This window comes from Coenobita brevimanus, chromosome 94 (assembly GCF_032717465.1).
Source record: "Coenobita brevimanus isolate Jiangsu-jjx chromosome 94, ASM3271746v2, whole genome shotgun sequence".
Classification (NCBI taxonomy): Eukaryota; Metazoa; Arthropoda; class Malacostraca; order Decapoda; family Coenobitidae; genus Coenobita; species Coenobita brevimanus.
The window spans coordinates 13,268,442-13,283,354 of record NC_137047.1 but is presented as its reverse complement, the minus strand read 5'-3'; the positions used below and the strand labels follow the sequence as shown (position 1 = coordinate 13,283,354).

General features: G+C 42.1%; 1 protein-coding gene across 1 annotated transcript in view; it reads right to left on the bottom strand.

Moving 5' to 3' along the window:
• Positions 1-14,913, bottom strand: part of LOC145413007 (uncharacterized) — a 468,549-nt gene that overhangs the window by 323,996 nt on the left and 129,640 nt on the right. The window contains exon 13 of the mRNA XM_080282828.1: positions 6,852-7,049. Within this exon, the coding sequence (XP_080138954.1) occupies positions 6,852-7,049 (198 nt within the window). The remainder of the gene's footprint in view (positions 1-6,851; positions 7,050-14,913) is intronic.

Here is a 14,913-nt window from a genome sequence, read left to right as displayed (position 1 = left end):
AAAAAATTTGGGTAAACCATCTGGAAAAATACAATATGATAACAAAGACAGCTTGATTTTACAAAGGAAAAATTTTGTGTTACTAATCTATTAAGCTAGTATGACAGAGTTGCAAAAATACTACAGAAAAGAGAAGGATGGGTAGATGGTATCTATTTAGATTTCCAGAAAGCATTCGACAGAGTACCGCACCAAAGATTTTTATGGAAACTGTACCATCAAGGAGGAATCCAAGGTAATCTGTACTGCTGGATGCAAGATTTTGTCAGACAAAGGGAAATGAGAACAGTATTAAGGAGAAATTATTCATCATGGAAGGAAGTGACCAGTGGAGTTCCACAGGGCTCACTGCTGACACCAGTAATGTTTTTAGTGTATCTCAACGACACAGACAGAAAGACTGGAAATGGAAGCTAACTAAATAAGTTTGTTGATGATGCAAAAATACAAAGGAGAATTAAAAACACAGACTATTGCAGAGAGTTAACAGAATAATCAAATAAGCTTCATGATTGGAGCATTAGATGGCAAATGGAATTCAGTGTGGACAAATGCCATGTAATTAAGTTTGGCAAAACTGGAAAAAGACCTGACTGCGATTATAAGCTAGGAAGTCCAACCCTAGGTATATCTGAGAAGGAGGATCTAGGAGTGATTATCAATCTCCTAGGAGTGATTATCAATAACAGACTAATTGACTACATCAATGAAAAGGTAAGGAGCATGTATACACTGCTTGCTAATATGAGAACAGCATTCACATACATAACTGAAGACATGTTGAGAATGATAATAACATCATTCATCAGGCCAACCCTGGAGTAAGCATCAGTAGTCTGAAATCCACATCTCAAAAAACACATATACAAGATTGCAAAAGTACAAAGGGCAGCTACACGATGGGTACCAAACTTCAAGGATCTAAGCTAGGAAGAAAGACTAGAAAAACTGAACCTACAAACATTACAAGACAGACAGAGAAAAGAGGAGGCATGATTATGCTATATAAATGCATCACAGGGAGAGAGAAAATAGACATTAATCTTTGTGATTGGTGGGGGTGCTCACCATCCACTCACTTGATGTAGTATTGCTGTCAGGTGTCTGCCCCTTCCTCTCCTTCATCCTTCTTTCCTTCCATCCTCTTCTGTCTTTCTTTCCATCATTCTTTCCTTGTCCTTCTGCCTACAGGTGTCTTTACACTCCCTCTTCTCCCTTTCTCTCCTTCATTCTTTCCTCTTCCTTCTGCCTGTGGGTGACTCTACACTGAGTGACAAGCCAGATGGTTTCCTGTACACCAGGAAACCATTTACCACGCTGGGCGGTAACCATATAACCAAATTTTGGTGCCTGGTGGTTTAGTGGGTAATTATTGTGCTCCCATCAGATTGAGCTGGTGAAAGTTTATATCCAAGAGGTGGTTAGGGTTGATTGCTCATGTAATGCCACTCAGTGATGAGTAAGGCTGGTCACTCTCATCTTAAATGTCGCGACCAACTGCCTGGCCCCGGGCTCCTATGCTCCTCATGGGGCAATGTAGGATTGGATGATGGATGGATGGATGGATGAGTATATAACCTATGGGGAAGCATCAGCAAGAGGACACTGCAAAAAACTGCATAACAAAGAGGGGTGATAATGACAAGGAAATTCAGCTTCCCAAATAGGGCAACTGGTCAGTGGAATACACTATCGAATGAAATAATGTGTGCCAAAACTATTCATAAATTTAAAGATATGTATGATAAAAATGATTTAATACATGGGAAAGTACAAGTCTGATTCATTTCTGTCAAGATACATTAGGTAAGAACAATTAGGTAGGTATGAATACACACACACACACACACACACACACACACAACTGCGCATGCAGGAGTAATTTCACAGCCTCTCTCCTCAACAACTAGTTATGACAAAACTCTCACTTGCATATGAAGCCTTCCACCTCTCTCCTAAATGTTTCAACAAAGATCTCCCCGACAGAAAAGTCCTTCTCTTTCTCTCTCTTTGTTATGGAGCCTCCGAAATGTAATTTCACTTAGAGGGCTGTTCAGCACATCCCTGCTTCGAGGCTTCTTCAGTTGATCAAGTTGTAACAATAAAGAAACGGTAGAAACGGTGCCCCATGCAAAGTAGAGATTTATAAACTGGGGCAACCCGTTTACTTTTTTTCAAGTAGCTATCTTAAGAAACTAAATTATCGTCACCAAAAAGTAATCATCATGACCATTCTTTTCCCCATGTAAGGATGAGGTGAAAGAAAAAGCATTTAAGAGGGATAACTATTAACAGAATGCCCAAGGAAATGAGCGTAACACTCAATCATGTATCATTCAAGCCCTTAGGAAAAACAGGTCATTGGATGTACAACAACCTCTTCATTTATAAATATAAATACAGTACACTGATCTCTTGGTTATCATGCATAACTGGTAATGAACATGGTGAGGGATAACAGAATTGCAGAATAGTGAAAGCATAGAACCTAAGGGATTTATCCTAACTGGTACCAGGCATCCCAAGTTAACGCTCAAAGCTTCCCTTTTACAACAAATTACATCCATTAAAGAGTACACCAGTACATATACAATGTTATGGTAAGTATCAGAATCAAACATATGCACGATTTAGTTAATAGAAAGTGATGAAAAGGCACAATAAGGAAGAAACATATACCACAGAGAGATATGAGATGGGTTTGAGTTATGGGATTTTGAAACTAGGGAGTGGACAGTTAGTGGTCCACCACTTGGGATTACCTCCTTGAGTGTGGCATCATCTTAGAATCTCTCAAAGCCATTAGAAACTACAGATAATCACGATCACTGTCAGCAGAAACCAGCTCGGGTACATCTATCTATCTATCTATCTATTGCCAGACGCCTCAATCCCGTTTGGGGTGGCCACAAACAAATCGCCTCCAAGTCGCCCTGTCCCCCGCCATTTCACTGCCCTGCCCCCAACTCACACCCCCCTCTCTCATATACCTCTCCACCCCATCCCTCCATCTCATCCTCGGCCTCCCCCTCCCTCTTCCCCCCTCCACCTCACTCACATACACTCTCTTCGTCAGTCTTTCACCCTCCATCCTCTCCACATGGCCAAACCACCTCAGTGTGTTCCTCATAACGCTTCCTATCACATCGGGTACATGATCTATCTATTTATATATTGCCAGACACCTTAATCCCGTAATGGATGGCCACAAACAAATCGCCTCCATGTCACGCTGTCCAATGCCACTTCACTGCCCCGCTCCCAGTTCAAACACCCCCTCTCTCATATACCTCTCCACTCCATCCTTCCATCTCATCCTCGGCCTCCCACTCCCTCTCCACTCCCTCCACCTCACTCGCATACACTCTCCATGTTAATCTCTTGTTCTCCATCCTCTCCACACAGCCACACCATTTCAATGTATTTCTAACGCTTTCTGTCACATCCACATCCACAACACAGCACTCCTTCACTTCCTCGTTTCTCAGTCTCTCCATGTAACTCCACATGGTCCTCTCAAATAACTCATTTCCACTGCTCTCACTCTTGACTTGTGTCCTTCTAACCTGGTCCAAGCTTCACTTCCATACGTACATGATTACAATGTTTTTTTATCCAAAATATGTGCAATAATAGTAGAAATGCTGATTTTCATCCTGCAGTGATAACACAAACCACTATAACCAAATGTGTGATAAGCAAAGAATCAGTGTACAGCACTATGATAAATAGGAAGTCATTTATGAACAGAAGGGTGATGCCCTGGAAAGAGGAAATTATAGAGGCATAAAGCTTTTGGACCAGGTAATGAAGGTTATGGAGAGAGTACTAGAAGGTATGCTTAGAGAAAGAGTGAATATTGATGAGATGCAGTTTTTGTTTATGCCAGACAAAGGGACCACTGATGCCATATTCACTGTTCGACAGGTTCATGAAAAATATATAGGAAAGAAAAGGGAACTGTACTTTGTATTTGTTGATTTGGGGAAGGCCTTTGACAGATTCCCTAGGGAGGTGGTAAATTGGGCAATAAGAAAGCTTGGGATTGAGGAGTGGCTGGTTGGGGTGGTTATGGCTCTGTACCAGTATGTGGGTGCATGCATCCAGGTAAGGGTGAATGGAGATATGAGTGATGAATTTTCCGTGAATGTTGGTATGCATCATGGGTCAGTCTTGAGCCCCTTGTTGCTTATCTTGGTACTTGAAGCCCTCTCACGTGACTTTAGAAATGGACTCCCATGGGAGATGTATGCTCCTGATTTGGTGCTGACTGCTGAGAATGAAAGGCTGGTGGAGGAAAGATTTAGGAAGTGGAGAGATGATATGGGGCACAAGGGCTTAACAATGAATGCAGATAAAACAAAAGTGATGGTATCTAGGGCTGATGCTGGTACCATCAAAGAAGAGGGAAAGTGCCCATGTGCAGTTTGTCACAGAGGCGTGGAAAGTAATTCCATCTTGTGCAGTGTTTGTAATAAGTGGGTGCAAGAATTATCGTGGCATAAGCTTACTGAGTGTGGTAGGGAAGGTATATGGAAGAATTATTATAGAGAAAGTAAGAGAGATATCAGAAGTCCTAGTGAGTGATGAACAGGGTGGCTTTAGGAGTGGCAGAGGATGTGTGGACCAAATATTTGCAGTGAGACAGATAGTAGAGAAGGCTTGTGAGAAGGACCATAAGGTGTTTATGGCATTCATGGATCTGAAAAATGCATATGACAAAGTGGACAGAGAAGGATTGTTGAAAGTTCTGCGCATGTACGGTGTAAAGGGTAAGCTGTTAGGTGCCGTCAAGAGTTTTTATGATGGTAGTGAAGCATGTGTCAGGGTTAATGGGTATCTAAGTGAATGGTTCACAATCAGTGTGGGTGTGCGACAAGGTTGTGTGATGTTCCCATGGTTGTTCAATGTATATATGAATGGGGTGATGAGAGGAGTGAAAACGCGAGTAATGGAGAGAGAGATGGCACTGGTAATGAATGGTGATGGATGGATTATCTCAAATTTGTTGAATGCTGATGATGTAGTACTCGTTGCAAGTACCGGACAAGAACTTGGTAGGCTAGTGCAGAGTTTTGCTGATGTCTGTAAGCATCGTTCCTTGAGAGTAAATGTAGAAAAGAGTAAAGTGATGGTTACTGAGAGAGAAGGTGACTCCCAGTGCAATATAACAGTGAATGGGGAGAGACTAGAATTGGTGAGAGAGTTCAAATACCTGGATACAGTGATAGAAAAGAGAGGAAAATGTGCAAAAGAAGTTGAAAGCAGAGTGACACAAGGAAGAAAAGTAGCTGGTGCAATGAAGGCCTTGATAAGAAACATAGGCTTGAGTGTTGCAGCTGCACGAGGATTACGTGAAGGAGTGTTAGTACCAACTTTAACATATGGATGTGAGACTATGGCGTGGCATGAAAATGAAAAGTCAAGAGTAAGAGCAGTGGAGATGGGACTGCTGAGGAATGTATGTGGAGTACAGAGGGTGGATAGGATACGAAATAATGTGATTCGTGAAAGATTCGGAGTGAGGAAGTTGGTGGACACCAGAATTGAACAGAGTGTACTGAGCTGGTATGGTCATGTGGAGAGAATGGATAACAATAGAGTGGTGAAGAAGGTATATCTGAGCGAATTTGAAGGAGGGAGGAGGCGAGGTAGGCCAAGGAGAAGGTGGAGAGATATGGTGGATGAATGTGTCAGGAAGAGAGGTTTGGAAGTCGGTGAGGCTAGGGAACTGACAGGAGATCGAGCTGGCTGGATGAATTTTGTGAGGAGATGTGTATGATCAGGGATTTTTGGCACCCCTTTTAACGTGGCAGTGTCTGGACTGACTCTGTTGGATACGATGTGTGAAGCTACAGAACGTGGTGAATGTTTTTGGCGTATCCAATAGAGCCAGGATTCGGGGGCTTGAATGATGAATGAATAGATGCGTGGCCCATTGGATTGGGCAATTTTGGGCTGTCTGGACATTGCTACTCCTCACCCTGCCCTTGGGTGGGAAAGGAGGTCCGGATGATGATGATGATGACAAGAAATATGGTGGTATTAAAGCTAGACTGCATGATAATGCTGATTTCATGTGTGCCATGTGTCACCATGTGTCAGGGAGAGCTTGTGGAGATTGTTAGGCATGAAAGGACTAATTTTGTTAGTGAGTCTCTTGAGTGTATGGAAGAGTTTTGTTATCTGAGAGACATGTTATGTGCCAGAGGTGGGGCTGGAGCTAGCTCTGTGGCTACAATGAGGAATGGTTGGAAAAAGATCAGGGAACCTTTGCTTCTCCTGACATTGAGAGGTTCTCCCTCTGTGCTAAGGGATCTCTGTATACGGCATGTGTTAGAAGTGTAATGCTGTATGGTTGTGAAACCTGGGCAGTAAAGGAAGAGGATATTCAGACATACAGAAATGACAATGATTTTCTGGATATGCAGTGCATCCTTGAGAAGCAGGTTAATGATGGAAGAATTGAGAGGTAGGATGGGACTGGAGTGTGTTGGTGTTGTGATGGAATGGGAGACTGAGATGGTCTGGGCATGTGGAGAGAGATGGGGGATGATAATTGGGCGCAGAAAGTGAGAAGTGTTAACATTAAAGGCAGACCGGAAAAGACCTGAGATGAGGTCAATGAGAGTGAGACCTGGGATGACATCATTGGGTATGACCTCAGGGATAACGGACTGAAAAGGAAGGCTGCTAGAAATCAAGCAGCATGGAGAGCCGCCATTAGGTGACCAAGGCCGAAGCACACAAGCATGTTGGAGCCTTTAAAAATTAAACAAAATGAATTATGAATACCTGTCAATGTAAACAGTTATTATAATAATGCATTGGTTTACAGTAACAATCCTCACCAAGGCACTGAACTGATGTGGGGTCAAAGTCAAACCCATCAGGACACTTCTGGACTTGAGACTGGTGGGCTGAGTGTGGTGTGTTTAAATACTGGTCCTGCTGTCCCATTGGCTGGCATCGATACTTCCCAATCTCGTTAACACATACTTCAACACCCAGCTGGCATGAGTGTAAATTCTCTTCACACTCATCAACATCTGATATCAAATACAAACTAGATGAAATATTCATCAATGAAAAGTTACCATAACAAAAAAGCTCAACACATAGGGTCTAGTTCATGTGACATATTTGGATTGCATCCAACTTCAATAGGATGGAGGAAGTAAGCAAAACGGAGGATGCAGTTCAAAAGTCTTCAGACTTACTTTCAGGTGTATTTTCAGTTAAAATCATAATGCAACCTACACAGTATATGGGACTAAGCAGATTATCTGAAAACAAACACATTATAAACAAAGCACTGAGCCAAGCAATAGCAACATTTACTATTTACATGGGAGAGCACCTAAACTTAAGGTGATGGCTTCTTTCCATTCACCTCTCCACACAAAGCTCGGCAAAATATGCTAACGCAAGTTGCACAAGAAATATTCCTCTCACAACAGTGTCCAAGATGCAATGGTTGTGGTTTGACAGCTGAACCTGAATTACATCATTCCCTCTTAATGATGGAACTGTTTAAATTAACAACTGCCGCATCATAATAAAGAAAAAAAAAAAAGTATTTTTGATGGTTTTTAATTATTACTTAAGATTTTTCCAACAATTTCAAGTACACAGGCTTTTTTTTTTTTTTTTTTTTTTAATGAAACACCCAGTAAGAGGTAATGTGAGTCCCCCCCTACATAACAATTTCCTTATATTCTAGGTTCATTAGGACATCAGTAGGTCTACAGGACAGCACTCTCATAGTACTGTGCTTTGATTTTGGTCATAATTACGACCGCTAGAGGGGGAAAAAAAAAAAATTACTCCCAGGCCTGACTACTATGACCACCCTAAATGGACAGCTGCTGATCAAAGTTCACCTAATATTTCACTTCTTTTACTTTACTGCACTTCTCATTTTCCTCTATTGGGTGGTTGGTTGACAAAAAATCCATGACTGATAGCCGACAATTGAGATGCACATCTTTCAAATGAAAAACAATACCCAGAGGGTATTGAGCTTATTTTTCCCAAACATGGTGAATGTTATAAGAGGACAGCCCATTCCTATTACTGTGGCAGGGTGTTAAAAACAGGCGATTGTTATGACAGGCAACTACAAACTGGGGCATGGTTTACTGGATCCTGTCTGTATCTATCTGACTATATATATTTACATATACATAGAACACACACCTTGTTGGAGGGACAGAAGTCAAGAGTGAGAGCTGTGAAAATAAGGTATCTGACAGGAGCATGTGGAGCACATGGAGAGACAGACTGACAAATGAGGAAGTGAAGGATCGTTGTGGTGTGGATGTGGATGTGATAGGAAGCGTCAGGAGAAACACTCTGGTGGTTTGGCCATATGGAAAGGATGGAGAGTGAGAGACTAATGAGGAGTGTATGTGAGTTAGGTGGAGGGGGGGGAGAAGGATGGGGAGGCCAAGGATGATATGGAGGGATGGAGTGGAGAGGTATATGAGGGAGAAGGGTGTGAGCTGGGAGCAAGGCAGTGAAATGGCAGAGAACAGGGCAACATGGAGGCGATTTGTTTGTGGCCACCCCTTATGGGATTAAGGCATCTGGCAATAGACAGATAGATAGATAGATAGATACACACACACACACACACACACACACACACACACACATATCCATGAGTGGACTAAAATTAGAGTATGCAACAGTGAAATGGTCACAACACTTCAAGAAATAGGTTAGAAAATGGGAAAGGTACAGAGGATGATGACTAAGATGTTATCAAGTTTGAGAGAATTGTCTTACAAAGAACGACTGAAGAAAATGAAATTGCCAGTGCTTGGTGAGCGAAGAATGAGAGGAGATATCATTACAATTATTTAAGGGTTTTAGAAAACTGGTAAAGGTGGATAGAGAAGATATGTTTGTAGATGATGATTGAGGGACAAAAGGACATGAACAGAAAGTAAAGAAGAGTAAGTGCTTAAATGACATAAAAAAAAATTAAGTTTCCCAAATAGATGTATAGACATTTGGAAGAGTTTGGAAGAGAAGGTGGTGCAAGCAAAAAACATCCATATGTTTAAAAGTAGACTGGATCACTTAAGATACAGAAACAGGACAACATGAACTTAGCTCCAATCCTGTATAGTATACTATAACTAGGCAAATATACACACACACAGTCATGAGGAAGGTCAATGCAAGAGTTGTGGGGAGAAATGTGATGCTGGTAATGAATGGTGAGAGGTGGAATATATTAAACCTATTGTATGGAGAAATGTTCATCATAAATGGACTTTGAGTTCTGTGAATTACTCTAACATTTGGTCTGAATTAAATGAAGATAAAAGTTTGGCCATGTGGAGAGGATAGAGAGACCGATGAGAAGAGTGTACGTGAATGAGGTGGAGGAGGGGAGAGAGAGAGAGGGAGGCCGAGGATAAGATGGAGGGATGGAGTGGAGAGGTATATGAGAGCTGGGGGTTTGAGCTGGAAGCAAGGCAGTGAAATGGTGTGGGACAGGACAACATGGAGGCGATTTGTTTGTGGCCACCCCTTATGCATTTAAGGCATGTGGCAATAGACTGATAGACAGATAGACAGAAAAGTAAAACATGGGTTGCTGTAACAGGAAGTATGTTGGTGAATAAGACTGCAAGTAATGAAAGAGCTTAAGTACCCTGATAAAGTACCTCACCCTGCCCTAGGGTGGGAAAGGAGGTTCAGATGATGATGATGATGAAGATGACTTTCTTTTTGGACAGACCTCATACACAACGTCTTCTACCAATCCAAATTTTCTCCTACTTACCTGCATACTTCACAGTACCTTCTTCAATAATCATCATTATCATTATCATCCTCCTAAGCATATTTCTCCATAAAAATAATGGGGAAGGTTGGATCCAGCAACAGAATAAGGAAAATATAAATGTACAACTATTACCCAATGAAATGGGCCATATATTATCTGTTAAATCATACCTCATGACATTACAATTCTCTCCTCTACCCAAAAAATAAAACTATAACATACTGGTACTTTATTCTGATAAAACACTTCACTGATATCTCTGAAATATAGTTATCATTACATACTAACAAAAAAAAAAAAAAAAAAAAAATGGGGGTGCAACTCCTCACCAAATGCACTTCCATATACTGTATATGGTTGTAAAAAAAAAAAAAAAAAAAAAAAAAAAAAAAAAAAATCGTGAAATGTGTAACTGTAGTACAGTAAACCCTCATTATACGATGCCTCTTTGTACGATATTTCGCTTATACAATGTCAAAATTTTAGTACCCTATGCCCACTATACAATGGGAACGATTTGCAACAACGATGGATCATCCGCGGCTCAGTGAACAGCGAATGTGCAAACGCAACAAAAACGTCCTCACACTGTCGGCATTAGATCACACACACTTGTCCACCGGCCCAGCCTCATTAGCTAGCCCTGCCCAGCCAGCTAGCCCTGCCCAGCCAGGCAGTTCTGACATTGATGAGTGAGGGCTGTGAGTCCCTGTGACTGTGAGGCCGAGTCGGGACAATTCGCCGTCAGGACAATTCCCCATCATTTATTTACATATCAGTTTATTTAGCAAGTACACTAGTTTTTTAATTATGTAAGTTATAAAAGTGATGGTGGTTTACTGTTTATATAGTAAATGTAAAATATGGCATCAAATCATGGGCATTAAATGAAAAATAATAATATATTGAAATGTGAATCAGCTGATTTATGATTGATCCTTCATCTTAGCATAAGGCTACATATGAGACATTGGCATTTATATAAATGCCTAATTACCTTAAGTGAATGCTCGACATACTTTGGAATTATACAAATAATCTTCATGTTACGTCTATATAAATGTTTCGGGATATTTCGTCATCAAGTCAATTCGCCATCACAACAATAACAAGACAATTCGCCATCGGGACTTTTCGTCGTCAAGATGATTCCCCGTCGTTTATTTTCATATCAGTTTATTTAGGAAGTACACTAGTTTTTTAGTACTGTACTTGTACCTCTTCAAAGTCGTTTTAAAATATACCCAGGATGTTGTAGTACCAATGGAAATTAATGAAAACAGCTGTGGGTGATGCTAGAACATAATTCGAAGTCAACTACAGCAAGGTAGAAACAAGTTAAATATTGTCTAAAAGTGCAACTTACAAATGATATCCAAAGCCGATGCTATTGAATGAAAATAGATTTTGATAGATCCCCCTGAGAATTAGTTATTAAAGTATCAGTTAATCAGTAATAAGTATATTTATAGAATGACGGGGAATTGTCCTAACGGGGAACGTCCATATTATGACGACGAATTGTCGACTTCATGGCGAATTGTCTAGGAACCACATAAACAACCGTTGCTTGCTTCAGTAAAGGTAAGATCTACTGTATACTGTAGTTTTCATGCTTTTTTCTCTTTATTCACTATTAATTTGTTACTTTAAATGTTTAAACATAAGGATATTTCATGTATATGAGTGCTAAGGTGTGTGTATGTGAGAGTTTAGGCACGTCTGGGAACGTATCCCCATTGACTCCATGTTATAATGGAATTGCTATATGATGGATTGCTTTACGATGGGGTTTTCAGGAACGGAACCCCATTGTATAATGTGGGTTACTGTACTCTGTACTGATGCAACTATTTTAACCCCTAAGCGCCAGGTGACAGCACAGCCCGCCACAAGAGGGGTGGACAGAGACTGCCAGGCGACAGGAGGAGCCACAAATGTACTAACACCACAGTCTGAACTGGCCACCATTTGATCTTATTACCAAAGGGTACAAGCAGATGCCTGCCAACCGATGCAAATGTGTCTCAGTCTTCTCTGTGACTTAGCCAGGTGTAGAACGATGTTTTCTGAAACCTCCTCATCTGATTCAGTTCCCACCTCACACGGACCCCTTGCCTCATCCTCCCCTGCCAAGCCTCTGCCCAGGGATACTGTATTAGGAACGGGCTCAGTGATAGTGCCATAGGGTGGGCCGTGGACGCCACTATGTATGGTTTATCTAGTAGTGGATAAGTCATTATGCTGAGACCGATGCCCAAGTCGGGGCCGTGCACACAAGCACGGAGACATCCTGCTTCAAATCCCAAAAGTACAGTAATCCCTGTACGACCCAGACACCCAAGTCCCGGACACCCCAGGTCCTAGACATTATGGGCTCGGGTGCTCGGACACTAACAATGTCCAAAAAACATACAAAATGCAATAATAATAATAATAATACCTGTAATATAAAAAAAAAAACACGTTTTCACCCCTACTTTGTATTTGCCATGCAGTAACGGGCAGCTGTGTTTTGGCGCGTACGTCCTCCGATGTCTGCCAGAGTGCCCATGCATCCTCTCCATTTCCCGCCTACCTACCATCGTGACTGCATGCTTGTCACAATGGCTGTCATGTGCTTGCTTTTGTGGTGGTGCCCTACCTGCTGCAGGCCCTGCTGTTCCTCTGCTGCCTCTTACCTGTGTGTGTGATGATGGCAGCGCCGCCTGAGAAGTGGAAACGAGTGGTTCTGACTAAGGAGAAGAAGAGGGAGATACTGGAGAAGGTGGACACAGAATGGTCGACTTCCCGCATCCTCCGAGAATTCAACCTGGCCCGCTCTACCTTGTTCGATATCAAGAAATCCCGGGACAAACTCACCCAGTACACGGCAGACTTCATAATGAAGACCAAACGCAACATGCAGGGGAAGATTATGTACCCTCCCAGGTTTGCAGAAGTCGACCGCTCCACGTTGATTAGGTATTGTCAACAACGTGCTGCTGGTGTGCTGGTGCATGGTATGGAGTTGAAGGCAGCTGCTGAGAAGTTCGCAAGGATACACGACACCTCAGTTTTCAAGGTATCCGAAGGGTGGCTCTTCGCTTTCAAGTTACGACATGGACTTACCAACCGTAAGGACCATGGCAAAGTTTTGGACGCCAATGGGGAGAGAGTAGAAGTATTTCAGCAGAAGGTGAAAGGCTTGATCGACAGGGAGGATCTCATTCTCGGTCAAGTCTACAACGCTGACGAAACTGGTCTATTCTATCGCTCGCTGCCCATGAATTCCCTAGCAGAGGAGACGGAGAGGCGTGTACCTGGATGCAAGCTCTCCAAGCAGCGGATATCTACTTTGTGTTGCACCAATCCTAACGAGATGCACCGGCTCAAGCCCGTTATTGTTGGCCATGCAAAGCAGCCTCAGTGCCTTCGTGGGTTGATGGATGGCCTTCCGGTCATTTGGTACCATTCTGTGAAGGCTTGGTTCACAGCCAAGATCTTCAAAGATTGGTTTTACCAGCACTTCGTCATGGAGGTCATCCATTATCACATTGGGAATCCCACGCAACCAGGAAAAGACTCTTTCGTCTGGACAATGCACATGCACATCCGTCCGTCAAGGAGTTGGTGGCTGAGAATGGCCACATTAGGTGCTTGTTTTTGCCACCTAATACTACTGCACTCATCCAACCAATGGACCAAGGAGTAATCATGGCTACGAAGAGGCTGTACCGTCGGAAGTTGCTGGACGAGGTGATGATTGTTCTCAGGACAAGGAGGAGCGCAGGGAGGGACGGGACATGCAAGGCCAGCAGACTGTGGAAAACATTCGCCACTACAACCTCGAGTCAGCCATCTAAAACTGGACCAGTGCATGGAGGGAAGTCCCTGTCAAGACTCTGGAAAGTGGTTGGTCTTGTCTGCTTCTCGGAGCCAATGTGGTGCATGACTTTCTAGGTCTTGACATAGATGACTTCCATGCATCTCTTCATGCGGCTGGCAATGAGGTGGATGTGGATGAAGTGCGTTTGGTTGGATGACAACGAGGGTGATCCTGGGTATCAGATCATGACTGATATCGCGATCGAATCTTTAGTTGCAGGTACAGTGAACTCTCATATTTGGCGAGTTTTTATTCGGTGAATTCACTTTTGGCGATGGGATGGGATTGTACACAACACTCTAATCTGGCAAGAGGAATCTCACATTTGGCGAGCTGTTTATAATAAAAATACTGTATACTGTAACTGTATTCTATAATACCATCAAAACGTTCTGGAAACATTTTGATATCAGACAGGCTGTCAACTTTATGGTAGATGCCTGGAATATTAATAATGCTACCATTAAGCATGGGAGGGCACCACTTCTCCCTCACCTCATCACAGATGGTGCCGACAGTGACACGGACACACAGACACAGTGTCAGCAGAAGGAACAGCTCATGAAAGAAGCAGTAGAAGCAGCAAGAAGTGTTCCAGCTTTTAATGAAGTTAATGATGAACAGTTGGGTGAGATGATACAGTAGAGTCTTCATACAACATGAGATAGGTTATGCAGAACCTCGTGCAAAATCAATTTCGAGCTAAAACGAGACATGTGTTTACATGTAAAATAGGGGGTTAGGTTCCAGAAGCCTCATATCTTTCGTTAAAAATATATTTAAAGACAGATTATTACATGTTTGCCCTAAGACACCGAAGACAGTGTGTTTACATATGACCTCACCAACTTTTCTAGACCTCTATAATTCGGGAGTGGAAAAATTTGTGCCAAGAGTCAGGGGGAAAGAAAACAGAAAAAAGGAATGGTTTAATAGAAGGTGTATGCTAGCAAAAAAAGGAGACAGACAAGGCGTAGAAAAATTGGAGAAAGAGAGGTAACAACAGAAAAAAGGAAGAATAAAAAAAAAACTAGAAATGAATACACAAGAATACGTAGAGAGGAAGAAAAGAATTTTGAAAATGGTATAATAGACAAATGTAAGGATGAACCCACACTGTTTTATAGATTTGTCAATGGAAAACTGAAACAAAAAGGAGGAATCACCAAACTGAAAGTAGAAGGAGAGGTCTATAAAGATATGGCAATGAAAGCAGAAATAATGAACAAATGTTTCCAATCAG